General features: G+C 36.1%; 1 protein-coding gene across 1 annotated transcript in view; it reads left to right on the top strand.

Annotated features, from left to right (window-relative positions):
• Nucleotides 1–23,674, top strand: part of LOC138329515 (low-density lipoprotein receptor-related protein 4-like) — a 114,891-nt gene that overhangs the window by 53,398 nt on the left and 37,819 nt on the right. Inside the window, exons 2-4 of the mRNA XM_069276552.1 lie at nt 8,399–8,527; nt 22,322–22,447; nt 22,789–22,908. Of these exons, the coding sequence (XP_069132653.1) occupies nt 8,399–8,527; nt 22,322–22,447; nt 22,789–22,908 (375 nt within the window). The remainder of the gene's footprint in view (nt 1–8,398; nt 8,528–22,321; nt 22,448–22,788; nt 22,909–23,674) is intronic.

The following is a 23,674-nucleotide window of genomic DNA, read 5'->3' as shown; positions in this document are numbered from 1 at the left end:
AAGGACAGATTCATCAACCTAATTTGGTACAATTGCCTTTATCTTTACCTCTATATTAAGGACACCTGTCTATAAAGGACAGATTCATCAACCTGATCTGGTACAATTGCCTTTATCTTTACCTCGAAGGACACCTGTCTATAAAGGACAGATTCATCAACCTGATCTGGTACAATTGCCTTTATCTTTACCTCGAAGGACACCTGTCTATAAAGGACAGATTCATCAACCTGATCTGGTACAATTGCCTTTATTTTTACCTCTATATTAAGGACATCTGTCTATAAAGGACAGATTCATCAACCTGATTTGGTACCATTGCCTTTATCTTTACCTCTATATTAAGGACACCTGTCTATAAAGGACAGATTCATCAACCTGATCTGGTACAATTGACTTTGTCTTTACCTCGAAGGACACCTGTCTATAAAGGACAGATTCATCAACCTGATCTGGTACAATTGCCTTTATCTTTACCTCTATATTAAGGACATCTGTCTATAAAGGACAGATTCATCAACCTAATTTGGTACAATTGCCTTTATCTTTACCTCTATATTAAGGACACCTGTCTATAAAGGACAGATTCATCAGCCTGATTTGGTACAATTGCCTTTATTTTTACCTCTATATTAAGGACACCTGTCTATAAAGGACAGATTCATCAACCTAATCTGGTACACATGCCTTTATCTTTACCTCTATATTAAGGACACCTGTCTATAAAGGACAGATTCATCAACCTGATCTGGTACAAATGCCTTTATCTTTACCTCTATATTAAGGACACCTGTCTATAAAGGACAGATTCATCAACCTGATCTGGTACAATTGCCTTTATCTTTACCTCTATATTAAGGACACCTGTCTATAAAGGACAGATTCATCAACCTGATCTGGTACAATTGCCTTTATCTTTACCTCGAAGGACACCTGTCTATAAAGGACAGATTCATCAACCTGATCTGGTACAATTGCCTTTAGCTTTACCTCGAAGGACACCTGTCTATAAAGGACAGATTCATCAGCCTAATTTGGTACAATTGACTTTATCTTTACCTCTATATTAAGGACACCTGTCTATAAAGAACAGATTCATCAACCTGATCTGGTACAATTGACTTTGTCTTTACCTCGAAGGACACCTGTCTATAAAGGACAGATTCATCATCCTGATCTGGTACAATTGCCTTTATTTTAACCTCTATATTAAGGACATCTGTCTATAAAGGACAGATTCATCAACCTGATCTGGTACAATTGCCTTTATCTTTACCTCTATATAATAAAGGGACACCTGTCTATAAAGGACAGACTCATCAACCTGATCTGGTACAATTGCCTTTATCTTTACCTCTATATTAAGGACACCTGTCTATAAAGGACAGATTCATCAACCTGATTTGGTACAATTGCCTTTATCTTTACCTCTATATTAAGGACACCTGTCTATAAAGGACAGACTCATCAACCTGATCTGGTACAATTTCCTATATCTTTACCTCTATATTAAGGACACCTGTCTATAAAGGACAGATTCATCAACCTGATCTGGTACAATTGCCTTTATCTTTACCTCTATATTAAGGACACCTGTCTATAAAGGACAGATTCATCAACCTGATCTGGTACAATTGACTTTGTCTTTACCTCGAAGGACACCTGTCTATAAAGGACAGATTCATCAACCTGATCTGGTACAATTGCCTTTATCTTTACCTCGAAGGACACCTGTCTATAAAGGACAGATTCATCAACCTGATCTGGTACAATTGCCTTTATTTTTACCTCTATATTAAGGACATCTGTCTATAAAGGACAGATTCATCAACCTGATTTGGTACAATTGCCTTTATTTTTACCTCTATATTAAGAACATCTGTCTATAAAGGACAGATTCATCAACCTGATCTGGTACAATTGCCTTTATCTTTACCTCTATATAAAGGACACCTGTTTTTAAAGGACAGATTCATCAACCTGATCTGGTACAATTGCCTTTAGCTTTACCTCGAAGGACACCTGTCTATAAAGGACAGATTCATCAACCTGATCTGGTACAATTGCCTTTATTTTTACCTCTATATTAAGGACATCTGTCTATAAAGGACAGATTCATCAACCTGATTTGGTACAATTGCCTTTATTTTTACCTCTATATTAAGGACATCTGTCTATAAAGGACAGATTCATCAACCTGATCTGGTACAATTGACTTTGTCTTTACCTCGAAGAACACCTGTCTATAAAGGACAGATTCATCAACCTGATCTGGTACAATTGCCTTTATCTTTACCTCTATATAATAAAGGACACCTGTCTATAAAGGACAGATTCATCAACCTGATCTGGTACAATTGACTTTGTCTTTACCTCGAAGGACACCTGTCTATAAAGGACAGATTCATCAACCTGATCTGGTACAATTGCCTTTATTTTTACCTCTATATTAAGGACATCTGTCTATAAAGGACAGATTCATCAACCTGATCTGGTACAATTGACTTTGTCTTTACCTCGAAGGACACCTGTCTATAAAGGACAGATTCATCAACATGATCTGGTACAATTGCCTTTATCTTTACCTCTATATAATAAAGGACACCTGTCTATAAAGGACAGATTCATCAACCTGATCTGGTACAATTGACTTATCTTTAACTCTATATACCAAAGGACACCTGTCTATAAAGGACAGATTCATCAACCTGATCTGGTACAATTGCCTTTATTTTTACCTCTATATTAAGGACACCTGTCTATAAAGGACAGATTCATCAACCTGATCTGGTACAATTGACTTTATCTTTACCTCTATATTAAGGACACCTGTCTATAAAGGACAGATTCATCAACCTGATCTGGTACAATTGCCTTTATTTTTACCTCTATATTAAGGACATCTGTCTATAAAGGACAGATTCATCAACCTGATCTGGTACAATTGACTTTATCTTTACCTCTATATTAAGGACATCTGTCTATAAAGGACAGATTCATCAACCTGATCTGGTACAATTGCCTTTATCTTTACCTCGAAGGACACCTGTCTATAAAGGACAGATTCATCAACCTAATTTGGTGCAAATTAATATCAGTATATCTCCCATTCCCATCAGATTTTAAATAGAAGCTATAGGACATTTATGTCTAAAATTATGTATATTTTAGGACAAAGATAAAAAAGGTTCTTTTTAATGCAGATTTATAGAGGATCTTACATGAGTGGCTATTCAATATGAATTTTCAAACAAATTTAATAATTTGCCATGAGCCTTAAGGCTTATTGTGGCATATCAAATCATTGAACAAGTTATATGAACTTTATATTACAAATATAGGAGTGCAAGATTCCATTAATCACATAACTTTTGGCAGTAGAAATGTCAGTAAAACTTTTAATTTTGTCTCAAAAAGATCCAAATCTGGCACGGATGTGACATTTCTATCTACTGAGACAATCATCCAACGTCTTATATAGATTATGCCATCAAAACTACCTGTGACATCATAATAGTGCTGTTACATGTATGTCTTGCAATATTCATGACATGGCCAATGACATGGTTGGACAGTCCCGTTATGTGATAAATATATTTTAGCAATGTTTGGATTGAATTGCATTCAGCAGACTTTAGATAGGGACAATTGGCTAAATAGATCAACTCAAAGATTTAAAACTCTGAATCAATGACTTGAGAATCCTATATAGTCTCACTATAGTCTCGATCATTATAGTCTCATTAAAAAGGTGTTTTGAAGTTGAGAAGAAATGCAAACACTAATTAGGTCACTCTGTATTGGTGTGATAATTAGCTGACTACTGTGCGTCAGGCGACATAATTATATGTAAACTATTAGGAATTCCTCTGATATCAGTTATAAAGGTGTTTTAGATGTGTAGACATGACAGTGTGGGTCCCCTGTAACACACACTACCAGGTACCTCCAGTTGTTTTAATCGTTTGGGGTGGTCCAGGTGTGATTTACTCTCTCTTTGTTACATTGTGTCTGATTACAATTAGCTACAATTATTTATGCCCTCCCACTGGACATTAAGTAGGGGGAAATTGTGCTAATGTTGAGTATATATACCTGTGTATGTATCAAGTAAGGGGTAGGATATACACATAACTTGTGATGTAAACACTTAAACACCTGGTCTCCTCATACATCATCTACCTGTATTACAGTAAATGTTCTATATACAACATCACATTCCTGTATTACCGTAAATGTTCTACAGATACAATATCACATTCCTGTATTACCGTAAATGTTCTGCAGATACAACATCACATACCTATATTTATTATTAACGCAAATGTTATACAGATACAACATCACCTAGCTGTATTACCGCAAATGCTCTAGTTATATTACAGCACCACATACCTGTATCACCTGTGGTTCCATAAATGTGTTAGATACAGCATCATATACTAATGTTACCGTAAATGTTCTACAAATTTGACATCATGTACAGACCTGTATTACCTTAAATGTTCTACAGATTCGACATCATGTACAGACCTTATTACCATAAATGTTCTACAGGTACAAATTGGTTTGGCTAAAATGACATCATGAACATACCATTTATTAAATAATCTAAATAAATTTCCATGTAGTAGTTGATAGCTACTTCACTAACATTGAAAGGTCATCTGGTGTCTCATGCAATCCATGAAAATTAAGAGATAATCAAATGTATTTGATGAATGAGTCTTCCACATCAGTGTAGACCGTTCTGTTTCTCAGCTTGTGACAATGAACAAATGACCATAATAGTGCAGATCAATCAATTACCATTTTCAAAATAAAAAACCTATGAAAATGATAGTAATTGTCCATCAAATTTAATTGAGTCATGATGCTTACGATACTGACACCCACTGATCTGTATGTTTTGCAGTTTTCCCGTAATTAGGTGTGCATGGTTTGATTGTAACTGATCCCAGATGTATCATGTAGTATCCTACTGCAGTATCGTATTGATGTACCTGTTGTAAATACCTGTGGCCTCGTTACAGGTGTAAGTACAGGTGTGAATAACAGCATCCCATGGCACATAAGTCGGCAGTAGAACAGGATAGGATGACAAAATGATTCTTATAAACACAAGATTTTATTTCAAACACGTGGCATTTGTAAAGTGAAGAATTGTTACATTGTAACATGGATGTAATTAAGCCAGATGAAATGTTGTATCTAGTGTCTGTCTGTAGCCTGGTGTAACGTACTACCTGTCGGGATACTGTTTCTTACATGTGTAGAATTTCTTACATAGAGTATACAGGTTAAGTACATGCCATTCAGGATTCATACTTAGAGTTTATATTTACACTCTGTACTTCATAAGAATGTGATACAGAATCTTATCATTCACCAGCACCTGTTTCTTACATCAAATTTCACACTTTTCACTTCTCTATTTTTCTTTTCCTCATATTTCCTTATCAAAATGTATATTTGTAAAAGGTTGGCATGTGCATATATGTATAATGGGAATGGATGCCTTGGAGTTGTAATACAATTCAATGTTGAAGGAATCTGATTATACATATATAGTCTTTTATGATGTGAGGAAAGTTTCAAAACAGGATTACGGGGGAAAAAAAGACATAAAAAATGATACTGAAAATGAATTCCAATCATTTTTAAACACTTTTCATTTCTTGGGACAAGGTCATGATTAAGAGGTCAAGGTCAGATGAGGTCAAGGTCAAATATGGTCAAGGTCAAATAAGGTCAAGGTCACATGATAGAAGCAAAGTATTTTTAAGAAATGCCCAGTGATGAAATGTAAGTCTTTTTGTGATTGTGCCTCTGACTTAATCTTTGAGCATCATTAGTAAAAAGTGGAATGAAAACTATAATGATGAAATGTGAGTAGTTGGTGGCCCCCATAGTCTATTTTCCATAAAATTAATAAAATATCTGCAAGTTCGATAAAACACTTGTTAATACATGATATGATGTGTGTATAATATAACAGTTGATGTTTGTTTTTGTTTTGTATTCTATAAATAAAGCTTAAAATTCCTTACATTATTTAGCAACACCTTCGATGCACTAATTAATTATAATCTGTGGCCAAAGCTGTCAAAGATTCTTTCTAATTAAAGCATATTTACACATAGCTAGCACATAGAAGTGTGATTTATAGTATCTTGTTGAAATTAATAGCCTTGATTATACAGTTTCCACATATCTTTGTGATGAATTAACGACCTTTAGATTGTTTGTTGTGCAGCAGGTTTAACCATTAATTGGTCATCAGTCTCCCATGTACAGACATGGTGTACAGCCCATCACACGTTTTTACATGTTACCAGTTATTCCACTGCCAAAAACAATATGTAACCCGCCAACACAAAACTTCTTGTATGACAAGCATTCATGAAGCTTTTCACCACAAACGCTTATACAAACAGATTACACTGTTTTTAGTGAAGTCAAATGTGTTATCAGAAACACTTTCAAACAATTGCAATGGATTGTTTCGGAGCACATCATAGCACCGCTGAGAGATCTGAGGGGTCGCAATAGTTATCACATATCTGCAGATGTGCATCCATTCAGTCTCGTTTAATATTGATGGAATCTCAGGTTTCTACTCTACAAAGGACACATACTGTTTCCATATTTTCTCTGCATTGACATGGAATTTAGAATTTTTAAGTTTCTTTCAGTAGATATATATAGAGTTACTCTGAAAACGAAGGCTTCATGTTCCGCCATAATTGGAATGGCTGGAAGGAAGAAATAATGCCACAGGATTTCTATAGCCTTCTGTGCATAGTGCCCTGGTTTATATGTTAGTGTATAGTACTATATGTCATTGATGTGTGGTACTCCACATTAATTTCTCTGTAATCAATGATAGTATTAGCTTCAATTATTTTAATGTCCCGTAATTGATCTGCTGCCTAAATGGCATGGACATATAATTGCTGTACTCTCTAGGAATATTGATTTGTAATTTTGTGATTCTCTACCCAATGCATTTTTGCTGTAGGAGAATGCTTAAATATATCCTGTTGATCCCATTGGCTAATCTTCAGTAAGTGAATACTCAAAATCATTTGCCCCACTCTCAGTCTGCTACCTCCATCATCTACTATTTACTTATATAAAGCTGGTGTTTGGCTATTGTTTTATCTTATTTGTACACTATTGTTATGGTCATCCTTCATTATTTTCTTGTTTAGGAAGATTTAGTAAGGAGGCCAGCATCATTGCTTGTACTTGGTTAGCAGTTAAAACCTAAGTACTGAACGTTAACTGTGTTGTATGATAAATTGATTAAAATTCAGGATAAACACTAACTTTGTTCCCTTAGATTTATTTCATTCTATCTTAGCAGCACTATTGTCAATGTTGATTTTTTCATTACTGTTGAAAAAAACCACCTAAATGTATAACTATCATTTGAACTGATAAGGAAGACTGCCAGTGTGGTAAAGCGTAGGCAGAAAAGGGAGTAAAGATCTCTACGTAATTAAAGTGTATCTTCGTAATTACTCTGGTCTTCACTGAAACATTTAAATAAATTTTTATAACGGGAAATTTGCCAATGTATTATCTCAATGCACAGTGAGGATATTGCATTGGGCATTATCTCCCTTGGCTTGGTTCAGTGGTCTCATGAAATATGAGCCGGCAGGTCATGTTTGTGTTTGTGGATGCACAGTTCATGGTTTTTGATGTCTTTTACATGAGGACTGAAGTCGGGCATCAACTTGCCTTTGGTGGAACACGATGGGCTCGAAGCCATAACAATTCTGCCAACCTGGAAGTTTTAATTGTCCTCAATATTACCCATTATCAAACACTCCCCTGACCAAATCTTTTGGGAGTTAGAGACCAGAAACATTTAAACATTGGCTTGTGTTTTATTTAAAATCAAATACCAAAATAATTACTGGTAGTTAAATGTACATTGTGTTCAAATCTTTGAAGCAAACTGGAGATTAATTGCTTATGACTTTGGGTTGCATTTCAAATTGCAGTGATCTTTCAAACTTGTATACTTGTATTTGTAAATTTAGTCATTTGAATTTTGATAAAAATAAAATGTTTCAGATCATTCAACAACAAAAAAGTTACAGACAATTAATGCTTGGAAATATGACATACTTCTGATGTGAATATACTATTTTTGACATATAACAAAAACAAAATCAGAAACAATTACATATTTAATTTACTTAAGATCTACTGTAACAGTAAAACACGTTTATATACAACATCTGCAATATGTTTATAACAAACTATGTTTATAAAGAAGTGGTTTTGAAGGACTCTAGAGGTTTATTTGTTATAACTGTGTTATATTGTATCTAATGTTGTCATTGACAAATTATTTATAAGTTTCTGTTTGTTGTTTCTCCAGAGATCCAAGGTTTTCCGTGTACCTGTCCACCCCACCTATTCTCCTGTGGAAACTGCATCTGTATCCCGGAGAGATGGGCCTGTGATGGGGACAACGATTGCCAGAACAACTTTGATGAGGAACATTGTGGTAGGTACACGATCCCTCTCTCTGTCAGGTAAATGTTAACTATTACAAGGAGATGATCCATACCAGGTCTTAATCAAATGCATTGAGAAAGCCAGAATTCCTAAAAAACAGCAACTTAGGCAAATTACTCTTTTTGCGTCATTAAGTGAAACTTCAGTGCTATTGATCTATTATACTACCAAAGTACTTTCTTTGCTTTGATGTTGAAGACAGGTCTGAAATTCAACATGTTGCACTGCAATGAATGCTTTAGCATGTAGCAATAGACTGCAATGACTGCTTCAGTATGTGAAATTACTGCAATGAATGCTTCAACATGTAACAATACTGCAATGAATGCTTCAACATGTTACAATACTGCAATAAATGCTTCAATATGCTAGACTGTAAAGAATACTTTCTGGATTCGAAAATAAAACAATGTTACAAAGAGATTTTCCGAGTTCATGGATGATGACATATATTCCTATATATATATAGATGGTGACTTCATCATCATTTCATTGTTGTTTTACAGCATTACGATGTGTGGAGTATAGGTTCCTTTATGTAAATTAAGGATGAAGGTATTGAGGCCCAACAACTAGATAATCATATGATATACTACAATATCAAAGAAACTGTCAGACTTTAGCTAATAAAACTGCAATGTCACCATGGTGAAATTCAAGATCCACTTTAAAGGAGCCGTATCCACCTTTTTTTTTTCTCTGTAAAATTGTTGTATTTAACACAGGAAAGCTTTTGAAATGTGACACATGAACATAGAAACATTTCATAATACATTAAACAAAGTTAGACTTTATAAAAAAGAGCTTTGATTTGTCAAATCGACTCCAGTATCACCAATGTAATTGACTGATGGAGTTTTAAACTTGAATTTAAAGCTTAGGATATGAACACTTAAAAACAAAATTATCAGATTATTTACAGATATTTCTCAGTGGTTTATTTCTGTTTTGTAGCTTTATGTAGCTATATTAGAGTCTTACCTACAGAAAGCACGTCAACCATACTGTCATGTTTATGTTAAAAAATATATCTCTGAAATTAGTCTTATTTAAATATCCTGCAAAAACGTTTTATGTGCACATGTTTTTATAAGATTGTTCATTGTATTCATGTTTATTTTAGTTGAATTTAATTACATTTAAATTATTTCATGTGTGATGTCATCTGTAAACGATTAACACTTTAGTTTTTATCATGCCATGCTTGTTCCTGAATAGTAGGTAGCATTTCACTGGTTTTACACTTTATAATGCGTAGTTATTATTCAGATTCAGCCTAATTTGTCGGCCCAACCCAAAATGTTTGTGTTGTTTAATGAGAGGGTAGTATTGACTGTAATAAAGAGGTTGGGTCTGAGGCCACGCTGTTTGATCCCGATCACCAAACAGTTTGAAAACTTAATACTTGTTTGATGTGAAGTGAGCTTTATGACATTGATGGCTGTCTTTGATATGAAATACTGTGTAGTTTTATTGTGGGATGAAAATATAAGGCAATCTCTATTTCCTATTAGTGGTTAATTAGCGAAAACATCCATTGAAATTTGGATTCATTTTATGAATGGGTAAGGTATAGGCATTGTACTATAGTACACCTGGTACCGAGGGGTTAAAATCACACAAGATCGATAAGATATCTGGAAGGATTAAAGATAATCATCTACTTATATCATAATTGAATAGTCCACAGAGTAAATAAAATTCATAGAAGATAAAATGAGTTGATTGTTTTCATACAAGCTTTGAATTTTAGATGTAATAAGCTAAGGTAGTCAATGGATTGGGAAGATCTCTTAAACCTGTAACTGAGGGATCAGGGGAGACAACTCATGATAGATTAAGAGAGAGAACCTAATAGTAGATTATTAGCAGGTTATATCTAAACAGACAGAAATCATACTGATGACTTTTCGTCCGTCGTATGTCCGTAAACAATTTACATTTTCAACTTCTCCACTCACAGATGTGATGGAATCAAATACTCCTCACAGATAGAAAGGTCTAAAGGTCCTCTACAAAAATTGTGAATTATATGACCCTAGGGTCTCAGGTTTCCCCTTGGAGAGGAGGTTAAGTTTACTATAGTTTATATAGGGAAAACACATTTTTGAGCATTATTTGGTCATTTGTAAAAGGAAATGAGTCAAATGTTGTCAGAATTTTCCCTATGAAATGGCCATTGAATCCTATTTATAAATTTTCCATAACTGACTTCCAGGGTCCTTACGGGTGGGGCCAAAAGCTAAAACTTCAAAAATCTTCTTCTGAAATTCTGGAACTGGTAGAATCAAATACTCTTCATAGATGGAAAGGTCTTAAGGTCCTTTACAAAAATTGTGAATTATATGACCCTGGGGTCTCATGTTTCCCTCTGGGGAGGGGTGTCAAGTTTACTATAGTTTATATAGGAAAAACACATTTACGAATGTTATCTGCTAATTTTTCATAGGAAATAGTCAAACTGGGTTAGAATTATTAGCCTGAGATAGCATTTTATCGTCATATCCATATTGGTCCTGGCTGACCCCTAGGGGCCTTAGGGGCGGGACCAAAAAGGGTCAAATAGGCTAAAACTTCAAAAATCTTCTTCTGAATTCACAGATTTGATGGTACCAAATACTCTTCATAGATTGGAAGGTCTTAATTAAGGCCCTTTACAAAAATTGTGAATTTCATGGCCCTGGGATCTCAGATTTTCCCCAGGGGAGGGGGTCAAATTTACTATAGTCTACATAGGAAAAACACATTTATGAACATTATTTGCTTAGTTTTAATAGGAAATGAGTCAAACTGGGTTAGAATTATTAGCCTGAAATAGCATTTTAACACCATATCCATATTAGTCCTGGCTGACCGGCCCCCAGTGACCAGAGGGGTGGGGCCAAAATGGGTCAAAATGGCTAAAATTTCAAAAATCTTCTTCTGAATTCACAGGTTTGATGGAACCAAATAATCTCCATAGATTAAAAAGTGAAATTTATAAAATCACTGACTGACTTCTAGTTTGGTTTTGTTGTTTAACGTTAGCAAAGCGAATTGGAATTTTAAGCATAAGGTTTGGTAACATAATACACTAACTATCAAAATGAAAAACAAAAAATAAAAATTCTAATATGAAAGTTCAACTTTAAAGTTTATTTTAATTCGTAAATAAATTTTAACAGATTTGAACCAACTTTGCAATGCTCTTTCTGTAGCAGCACTCTGGTGACTGTCAAGGCCTCTTGGGCCTCTTGTTTATATCAGATATTGATGTACACTGTATCATCGATACCAGACGTTGGCTTGTAGTACAAATATAAGAAGCTTGATATATGTTCAGTTTTGTTCATTTTTGTGATTATCATCTTCTTGAATGTTCAGATTAAAACCTTCTTCCGGTTTTGCTCTGTGATAATGAAACAAAACATCAACCTGAAACAAATTCAGGCTGTTTTTTTAGAATGAAACAGGTATATCGTGCATCTTTCTTGCCAATATCTCAAAACAAAATGTTTTGGATGTCTATACATTTAAGATTAAATATTTTTTCTCATCATCATGCCACAGTAAAGAAGCAAAAGTAGATCTACCATGGTTTTCAGAAAGCAACCATTTACATATTAAATTAAAAAGCAAATTAATTCTTCAGAGATATAAATCATAAATGAAAGAACAAAATATTTACTTTAGTTTTGTGATAATATGAATTCGGACAGCATATAGACTGGCTACAAAATTAATTTTATTTTTACAATTCACAATTTGATTTCTTAGTTCAATTCAGATAACTCTTCTCCCCTTAAATTTTAAACACCAAAAGTAGTGCTTGGTTAGTTCAATTCAGATAACTCTTCTCCCCTTAAATTTTAAACACCAAAAGTAGTGCTTGGTTTTTTATTTTACATAACAAGATATATACAACATCATCTCAATTGGAATTCTGTTTGATAATTCATTTCTAAGTAAAAGAGTAAAATAGTTAGTTCTATCTGTGAACCACAAACGTTTCTACTCATTACAATGATTTGGAGAACCCAAACCATGAAAAAATGTACCCACAAATATTTCATGTTAAATAGTGAGTAGCAGATTGTGGATGGAGTGAGACGTCCATAGCTTTAACGAAATTTATACCACATTTTGGTAGAATTTATGGATATGTGGGTATGAAAGGTCAAGGTCATTTTGTGACCTTAGACATGTTGGTCGTTAAGATATCTATATAGCTCTCATATTTCTGCCCATTAGTGCTTAATTCCCTTAGATCTGAAAAACAATGAGTTATTTAGCTAGTTGTTTTATTTATAATGTGCCTTCTTATCTCGGTAACAGTGCTTCATGCTTCTTTTATGATGTATGAAACTATACCCAAAAATGTTAGAATTTTACACTAACTGACGTTGGAATTTTCTTCTTTTTCATTCTACTGTCAACTTCAGCATTTTTAGCCAGCTCATGTGAGATGTTCCCATCATTAGCCATCTTTCATTGGGTCATTCATGGCTGTTTTTAAATCTGACTTCCTGGCACAACTTGCTTGGTGCCTGGTTTTATTGAGGAATTCCCTTTAAAAAACCTGAAAGATATACAAGTTGCTATAGCTAGGTATCGGAAGAAAAAGCTTAAGTAATTTGTCCATCTTCATAAACACATTTTTATACACTCATGTCCGATTTTCATTACTTAAGATTGAAATTGGTTTTAAATTGCCTATTTACTTTGTTTAAAAGTTTCATGATAAGTTTTAAAAGTTTCAAACTGTTTTAAAATCATGAAAAAAAACATATTCCTTGACCCTATGCTTGTTTCTGCTGGCAATTGCTTGCATCCTGTTGTGCAATATGCAGGTAAGAGAAGCAAGGATGTCACAAACAAGAAATGGAATATTAACTCAGTAAGCTTGAAAAAATTATTCTTTAATATTACACGGCTTCATTTTTAACTCATTTCAGGCATTATCGTAATTGGACTAGAAGATAAGCGTTTTATCAATGTCTAAATATCTCCTTGATTTAATGTTTCATTAGTTTCTAACGTCAAGTGTTTCAATATGATAAGTTACATCTCAAAAGAAACAAAACCCAAAAACATTCCTGGAAGATTTATAGAGAATACATGGTTAGTATCTTACAATACAAGGTTTATTTTGGTGCGAGACTTAGGAAAGCCGAGATGACGAGGCTTTGCCGAGTCATCTCGGCTTTCCGTGTCGAGCACCAAAATAAAACTTGTATTGTAAGATACTAACCGTGTATTCTGTTTATCCTGCAACCATTATGGCATTCAAACCGAAAGCAAATTGACAGTTATTTACTTGGTTTTGCCCGAAGCGAGAAGCTTCCAGTAGATCTTTGATGCGGAGGTAAAGATTCATTCACTATGTACCGAATGAGAGTGTACTCTGTTTACTGCCGTGGGAAATAATAAGCGCATTCACAAATAGTATCCGTAATTTTATTCAGTATGATACATCGCTCAAACAAAATAAAAACACTCAAAAAAACCCAATAAATACCTATTAAAGAATTATTTTGCAATACATACCTTTGCCATGAGCAAGAAAAAGACGACACGCCATCGAGATTTTCGATAGCGTAAAAATGACATTCCATTCACCGGAAGGTTCTAGTTCTGGGTCAAGTTAGAAAAAGTTCCGTCAGATATGGAACAAATTCACGTGATCGTATGACGGATAAAGCATTCGTATTGACGGATAAAGCACAAGTTTATCCGGCAGTAGTTATCGGTCAGTATGTGGGACAGTTGCAGGATAAAGAATCATTTTGTACTACCGACGCTACTTCTTTTCTCATGATAGATATTCTGTCTTTGCATACTACAGAGTTACCTCCCTTGCAGGTATGTATCCACATTATTTTGTAAAAGAAAAACACATCATTTTTCACTGAAAAATATGATGTCTCTATCAATATACCATTTCCCACAAGGGCAGATAACTCTGAAATATGCAAATATGGAATGGAGAAATGTTGTTACCAGAGTCCATAGCCAGAAACCATGTGGGTATATAACTATATTTAAACAGTATGTTGGATGATCATGACACTCAAATAAGGGAAACTTTCCTTAATTTTGTGATAGTTTTTCTGATAAACACACATTTTTTCTTTAGTCTGAAAATAAAAACGATAGGAAGGAAAGAGTATCGGAATCCAATCTCTGAGTCATAATAAAGCCTTTCATAAAGTAAAAAATCATTCAGCTGAGTTATTTTTACTTGTAACCCTCATTACTGATACATGTTTACATCAGAACACACTCAGGTACATTCCAATTTAAAGCCGTTTTGTTCTTTGTGTAGGCTCCAACTCTATATGACTTTATATCTATATGAAGTTTGTTGAAGTCTGTCATGGATATTTAAAGCGCCTCCCTTCTCTGTGTTGATAGAAAGATTATTTCTGTGGAGCCCTGGGTAGGGCCCTGGACAGATTGGCCATCTCTTTGTCGGAGGGCGGGTGCCACAAATAGACAAGTTTTCTGCTCTATTGGGAAGGGTGGAGCTATTTTACAAGTCATCTGTCATCGTACTGCCAACAATGATCCAATGCCACCAGCCTTTTTGTACATGGAAATGTCTACACTTTGATAAAGTGTCAGAGGATGGGGTCTAGTCATGGCTTTATTTAACAGTACATTATAGATATGTATTTCAGATACCACCTTTATGAATCAGTTGTGTGAAATAATTGAAATAAAACATTTCATTGATGGGAGAATGTTTTTCTTGTCAAGCATAATCTCTCATCTCCAGTCTTGATGTTTAGTTATAGCACAGACATGTAAATAGTTTCTATGGCTAATAACTAATAGCTTGTACAAAAACTTTGGCTCACAATGATTTGAGTGTAAGGAAAATAGCTTGATCAAAACTCCCAAATGACCTTCAATAGATCTCAGTGACAGCCTTCTTAAACCCAAATGAGCTTGATCAGAACTCACACATGACTTTGATCAGAACTCTCAAATGACCTTGATCAGAACTCTCAAATGTCCTTGATCAGAGCTCTCAAATGTCCTTGATCAGAGCTCTCAAATGACTTTGATCAGAACTCTCAAATGACCTTGATCAGAACTCTCATATTAGCTTGATCAGAACTCAACTCTCAAATGACCTTGATCAGAACTCTCAAATGACCTGGATCAGAACTCACAAATAGCCTTCATCAGAACTCTCAAATGATTTTCATACCTCCTCACTGAAGTCCAAGACCTTTCATAACCCATGCTTACCTTCAAATTAACTTCCAATTAGTCTCTAGTCCTTAGTGTATAGTTTTATGTATTAAATGAAATCCAAAAAATTCCTTTTTGACTTTCATCAAAGCTCGATCCAAGCAACCTTCTTCATAAATCATACTGACATTCATCAGAACCAATAGATAATTTGTTAGGTCTCATACAAATGTCTGTCAGAGCCCCTGTATAACTTATAAATAACAAAGACTTTCACTGAAGTTTATCATCCGTAGTATCTACCATCATTGATACTTTAAGGACTTGTGATTAACCTGTAAAATTGTGGATGGAAGCCAGCATATCCACAACTGTGTGACCTTGAAGGCCAGACCAAACTCCCACCTGACTTGGATACAGTAATGATTGCCTGCCTGTTTAAACCCAGTTTATTGGTTGGCTGGACAGCTAAGTCAGAACCCTTTGATCAGGGTCCGTGCCCTAAAATTGGCCACATGATTAAGCCTGGCCTATATAGTCTTCAAGTGGTGGTTGGCCTGCTCAAATTGAAGGTTATAGTACTGTAAAGGTACCCCTATAACTGGGCAGATGAAAAACACCCATTAACACTAATTACATAGAGTCATAAAGGGGACGAAAAAAGGTATTAACAAGGTATTTATTCTGCTGTCGGCAATCAGCTATACCAGATAGGCATCTCCTACAACCAATGGCTTGTTGACGAATACTCAGATAATGAATGGCTAAAATCATGGCTGATGAAGTGAAAAGTGTCATTGCTGGAAATGTCAGAATAGGTTTCACATCAGATAGGAACTCAAGCTAAAAGTTTTTAAATTTGAGTTGTCAGTGGGTATTGTACTGATTGTGATCTGGACACTAACTCCCCAGAACACCTGTTATTGTTTTGTTTTTTACCTACTGGAGTAGTCTCCCCTGTTGGTTTCATGTTTTGGAAACATTAAGTAGTTTACATTCCCCATGGACCATGTACTGTTAAACAGCTTTTCTGATTGACTACTTTTGTTTTTTAGCCCTCCTTTGTAAATTCCATTAAATGTTGTATTCTGGGATTTGGCCTGTTGATAAGACATGTAGTATACCATCAAGTCTGTAACCGACATCAAAGTCTTCCTCTCATGCTGGGTATGGATCTAGAGCAGAACATACCCCCAAAACACTCTTCCAGCATTGATTGTCTACATGATGATTATCATTGTCAATAATCTTATACAGTAAAACATGTTTATAAGGAACACACTTACAATGAATTCAGGATTATTACATAACAATTCCCTGTTACAGTTCATGTAAGATGCTTGTAATATACGTAAAACAAATCATGCTTATACCAAAGTGATTTTGTTGACCCCTAGAGGTTTGTTATAACCATGTTTTACCATGTTTCAAGATTCATTTTGATCATATCTTGTATGAAATGAAAGAAAGGGAGATTATGTTGTCTTTGGTGTTCCATTTGCTCCTGTAATATCACCTCCTGTCCTTTCCTCCTATCTGTCACATTAACTCATTCTTATCCTTTCTACTTGTCTGTCACCACCTATCTCAGTCTAATCCTTTCCTCTTGTCTGTCACCACCTATCTCAGTCTAATCCTTTCCTCTTGTCTGTCACCACCTATCTCAGTCTAATCCTTTCCTCCTATCTGTCACATCATATCTCAGTCTAATCCTTTCCTCCTATCTGTCACATCGTATCTCAGTCTTATACTTTCCTCTTGTCTGTCACCACCTATTTCAGTCTAATCCTTTCCTCTTGTCTGTCACATCCTATCTCAGTCTTATCCTTTCCTTATCTCTGTCACTTCCTATCTCAGTCTTATCCTTTCCTTATCTCTGTCACATCCTATCTCTGTCACATCCTATCTCAGTCTTATCCTTTCCTCCTCTCTGTCACATCCTATCTCAGTCTTATCCTTTCCTCCTCTCTGTCACATCCTATATCAGTCTTATCCTTTCCTCCTCTCTGTCACATCCTATATCAGTCTTATCCTTTCCTCCTCTCTGTCACATCCTATACCAGTCTTATCCTTTCCTCCTCTCTGTCACATCGTATCTCAGTCTTGTCATTTCCTCCTCTCTGTCACATCCTATATCAGTCTTATCCTTTCCTCCTCTCTGCCACATCCTATAACAGTCTTATCCTTTCCTCCTATCTGTCACATCCTATCTCAGTCTTATCCTTTCCTCCTCTCTGTCACATCCTATATCAGTCTTATCCTTTCCTCCTCTCTGTCACAATCCTATATCAGTCTTATCCTTTCCTCCTCTCTGTCACATCCTATATCAGTCTTATCCTTTCCTCCTCTCTGTCACATCCTATTCAGTCTTATCCTTTCCTCCTCTCTGTCACATCCTATACCAGTCTTATCCTTTCCTCCTCTCTGTCACATTCGTATCTCAGTCTTATCCTTTCCTCCTCTCTGTCACATCCTATATCAGTCTTATCCTTTCCTCCTATCTGTCACATTCTATCTCAGTCTTGTCATTTCCTCCTCTCTATCACATCCTATATCAGTCTTATCCTTTCCTCCTCTCTGTCACATCCTATCTCAGTCTTATCCTTTCCTCCTCTCTGTCACATCCTATACCAGTCTTATCCTTTCCTCCTCTCTGTCACATCCTATATCAGTCTTATCCTTTCCTCCTCTCTGTCACATCCTATATCAGTCTTATCCTTTCCTCCTCTCTGTCACATCCTATCTCAGTCTTATCCTTTCCTCCTCTCTGTCACATCCTATCTCAGTCTTATCCTTTCCTCCTCTCTGTCACATCCTATCTCAGTCTTATCCTTTCCTCCTCTCTGTCACATCCTATCTCAGTCTTATCCTTTCCTCCTCTCTGTCACATCCTATATCAGTCTTATCCTTTCCTCCTCTCTGTCACATCCTATATCAGTCTTATCCTTTCCTCCTATCTGTCACATTCTATCTCAGTCTTGTCATTTCCTCCTCTCTGTCACATCCTATATCAGTCTTATCCTTTCCTCCTATCTGTCACATTCTATCTCAGTCTTGTCATTTCCTCCTCTCTGTCACATCCTATATCAGTCTTATCCTTTCCTCCTCTCTGTCACATCCTATCTCAGTCTTATCCTTTCCTCTTGTCTGTCACATCACTTCCTGTCCCCTTTTTTCCACTACATCACCTCCTCACCCAGAGGAACATTTATGACATTTTTAGTTCAAGTTACACATTCCATAAGCTTTTGAGAAATGTATTGTCTGTACTGATGCGGTTTATATGTGCAATTTACAAGCCTCTTTACAATAGATGCATATGACAGGCCTTCTATTTGTTGTTTTATAAAGTAGCAACCAGCTAGTTCAAAACTATCTGGTACCAATATAGCCTTGGATTTTTCTTTGGGACATTTAAAATAAGTTTTCTGTATGACTGATATAGCGAATGTTGACTAGGAGGGTGAGTAGGTTGGACTACTGATGTGTGTGTTCCTGTGTGTCTGCTTGCCAGTGCACGTCAGCCACACTGATAGGTAAAGATATATAAAACAATCTGAACTCACATCAAATACGTGCCAATGTCAACCAACAAGCCCACCAAACTTTCGCTAGGCTTGTAAAACATTTTCATACAAATAACTTCTAATTGGCCAAAAGTTAAAAAACACCATCATAACTATCTTTCAGAACCGAAATATAAAGTCATCACCTGAATGCGCACTCTAATTCTCCACAGCTGCTTAGCTCGGCCAGGGTTCCAATCAGAATTTAAAAAGATTTCAAGGATATTTTTGCGTGAATATCAGTGGCCGTTGATGAAAAACTCTTGTTATCAGTTTGTGAGACATGTGCCCATGTGTTGGAGCTGATAGTATTCCTGATAGGGAGACTGAATGTGGTGTAATTTGTTGATAGTTGGCTCTAAAACACTGAAATATCAAATCTTTAACATTTCATTTTTTAACAGAGGCAAAAAAATAAAATATTATTTCAGAGATGGAACAGATGCTGGTTATAATTGACAGTTATAGTGGATATTTACTATTTTAAATATTACGTTGATTGAGAGATTGTTCAGTGAAAGTTAACTTTCATAAAAAAGGGATGTGTGCATTTAGAACACAGATATAGCATGCTGAGGCTGCAGGGCTCTCATTAATTTTAACACCCTTCTGTGGTTACAGTCAAGATATTGGCCAAGTTAAAACTTATTCAATGTATTAATTTTGAAGCTTTTTCAATTTGTTTTGTTTATTAATTTCTATGCCCTATGCATAAATTGAGGTGTAATAGGGAGGGGTGAGGGGAAGAAGACAGGGAGAGAGGAGATGAGGAAAGGGGAGAAGGAGATGGGGAGAGGAGAAGGAGATGGGGTGAGGATAGAAGGAAATGGAGAGAGGGGAGGAGATGGGGAGAGGAAAGAAGGAATGGGGAGGAGGAGATGGGAGGAGGAGATGGGGGAGAGGAGAAAGAGATGGGAAAGAGGGGAGAGGGGAGAGAGAGAAGGAGAGATGGGAGAGGGGAGGGAGGGAGAAAAGAGATGGGGAGAGGGAGAAAGAAGGGGAGATGGGGAGAGGGAGGGAGATGGGAAAGAAAAGATGGGGAGAGGGAGAGAAGGAGATGGGGAGGAGGAGAAAGAGATGGGGAGAGGAGAGAAGGAGATGGGGAGGGAGGTGAAAGAGATGGGGAGAGGGGAGAAGGAGATGGGGAGGGAGGAGAAAGAGATGGGGAGAGGGAAGAAGGAGATGGGGAGAGAGGAGAAAAGAGATGGGGAGAGGGGAGAAACAGATGGGGAGAAAGGAGAAGGAGAAGAGAGAAGGAGATGGGGAGAAGGAGATGAGGAGAAGGAGATGGGGAGAGGAGGGAAGGAGATGAGGAGAGGGGAGAAGGAGATGGGGAGAGGGAAGAACGAGACGGGGGAGAGGAGAGGGCATTAACAGACTGTTACTGCCTGTGTTGTCTTGTCCAACTTTGAGGATTTCTAGTTGTGACAACACCATTTCAGATTGATTTATAATCATTGTAATTACTCTTTATATATAGTATAACTTGATGAAATGGACCCTTATCTTATTTAGATCCCTGTCTATTTCACCTAAACTGTATCGCTTTTTCCTTCGTGATTTATAGTATTAAAAACCTGTATAATCCATAAACCTGGCTATACTGACCATATATGGTTGTCCAGGTGACATCCAGTTGAGACATGATAGTGATAATACATATCAAAGAATTTCCCATCTGAAGCATCATTCAGAATCATAAGCGTGGAGAATTAATTTTTAGCCCACCATCATCAGATGGTGTGCTTTCGTCCCTGGTCTGTTGTCTGTTGTCCATCAGATGGTGTGCTTTCGTCCCTGGTCTGTTGTCCGTCTGTCCTTCTATCCATCTGCCATTACCGCTATTTCTCAGAAAGCACTGAAGGGATCTTTCTCAAATTTCATATGTAGGTTCCCCTAGGACCCAAGTTATGCATATTGCATTTTTGGACCGATCGGTCAACAAAATGGCCGACCGGTGGCCATCTTGGATTTTGATAGTTAAAGTTTGTTACCGCTATTTATCAGAAAGTGCTGGAGGGACTTTTCTCAAATTTCATATGTAGGTTCCCCTAGGGCCCTAGTTTTACATATTGCATTTTGGGACCGATCGGTCAACAAAATGGCCAACAGGAGGCTATCTTGGATTTTGATAGTTAAAGATTGTTATTGCTATTTCTTAGAAAGTACTGGAGGGATCTTTCTAAAATTTCATCTGTAGGTTCCCCTAGGGCCCTAGTTTTGCACATTGCATTTGGTAACTGATTGATCAACAAGATGGCTGACCGGCCGCCATCTTGGATTTTGAAAGTTAATCGCTATTTGTCAGAAATTACTGAAGGGATATCTCTCAAATTCCATGCGTATGATCCCCTTGGGCCCTAGTTGTGCATAATACCTTTGGGACTGATCGGTCAGCAAGATGGCCAACCGGCAGCCATCTTGGATTTCACCGCTGTAATGAAGCGATCTGTCTTAAATTTCATATGTAGTATGTTTGAAAAAGTTTGAAAAGCAGGGAAAAAATTCCTCTTTCCATTGTCAGACATATATCATTCTTTGGTGGGCGCCAAGATCCCTCTGGGATCTCTTGTCTTGGACCGATTCATGTTCATTGTCGCATTGAGAATGCTTGTATTGATATTACTATTTAAGGTTTTCTTTTGTATGTGGGAGAAAAATAATCATTATATACCTTGAGGGTGTTATACGCTAATCACAGTTCCCTAGGGAAACATGTGATTGTCCAACACTCGGCAAGTCTTGGGTTTCATGAATTACCCTTCGAGTTATAATTTCATTTTTACATTCTCAAGGTAGAGAAAGATGCTATTGATCTCAAGGCTAAAACCGCGGATGATAAATCAGTGAATGGTGGATGAAAATCCGAGTTTATTATTACATAATCACCATATACTTACAGCCAATGTTACTGGTCAAATGTTGAAAAAAATTACATCTGATTCAGCGTCTTTTCTAATGATGGCAGTGATTCAGAATTATACCAACATTATAAGGTTATTTAGTAGATTAAATACTAATGATAGACTGTTTTCCAGTGACAGGGACGACACCCACCTGCCCTGCCAATCACTCGCCCTGTGACAACGACAGATGTGTAAGTAACGACTGGATATGTGATGGCGACAATGATTGTGGGGATAACAGCGACGAACTCAAGTGTTGTAAGTTCTAATTTTAAAATCTAAAAAAAGAAAAAAAAATCACAATTAAGATTTAATTTTATTTTATATTCCTAGCAAAAAATTAGACTACATACAGAACAGTTTAAGTTTATATTACCTTGTTCATGAATGATATGGGTGTAAGAGTTATCTCCCATATAAGACCAATTATGAATAAGGATGCAGTTTATTAAAGAGTTACTTCCCTTTTAAAAATTGCAAAACTTTGGCAATGTGCTCAATAAAAATTATATATTTAAGATTATGTCATCTTAAAAATCATATAGAAATTGATAGTTAAATGAGAACAACGTCATTTTGAGTTTCACTTTATGTTACAGCTGTTTCAACAGGAAGTTGCGATGAGAATGAATTTCGTTGCGACAACGGTCAGTGTGTGCCGACAGGATGGAGATGTGACCATGACAATGACTGTGGTGACAACTCCGATGAAAAATGTCGTAAGTGATCATATAAGTTAGGATAGCAGCTCATTGTGAATGTTGACATTGAGTACCAGAGATTCAAAATTTTCAAATTTGTTTGACAGACATTTCACTTTATTGCAATGCTTTAACAAACTTATAGAAGACATTAGAAAGCTACAGTATAAGTTCCAGGTATCCTTGTCTCTACAGAATTCTACTAACATAAACTAGTACCATTTTATCATGTCTGAAATAAAATGCTTGCATGCATGGTCAAGTGGCTGAAATCTATAGAGGTTTATTTCATCACTTTTGACATTACCATTATAACCAGTAAGAAGATATTATAATGGGAATACAAAATTTCAAAATCTCTCCTTATTTTGTTTTAGCCTTGAAAACTCTCGCGATATATTTTAAACCTTGAGGCTTGAATCCTGACATTGAATTTAGTATAATTTGATCAGCTTAGACATATACAACAGGAAACTAGGAAATTTGGTTTTTCTCTCCAATTTGTGTCAGGGTTTTCTGTGGTTTTGTTGAGTTCCAAGGCCTCTCTGATTCCTAATCCTGTCCTGGGCTATCCACTTTGGGTTCTGTTGATGATGTAATACAGACACTGATTGTTTTTTTTTTTTTTTTTGATAGCTACTCGGCTGTTTTCAATTTATCACCTTGACTGTACAAGTTGAACTCTTGTTGTGCAGTAATATTTCATTTCAGTTTTTAAGTAGATGATATATAGTGGTTAACTCCAGCGCGGCAGTAAATATATGTCAGAATTACATAACTCTAC

The sequence above is a fragment of the Argopecten irradians genome, chromosome 8 (assembly GCF_041381155.1).
Source record: "Argopecten irradians isolate NY chromosome 8, Ai_NY, whole genome shotgun sequence".
In the NCBI taxonomy this organism is placed as follows: Eukaryota; Metazoa; Mollusca; class Bivalvia; order Pectinida; family Pectinidae; genus Argopecten; species Argopecten irradians.
This window is presented reverse-complemented; position numbering and strand designations above follow the sequence as displayed.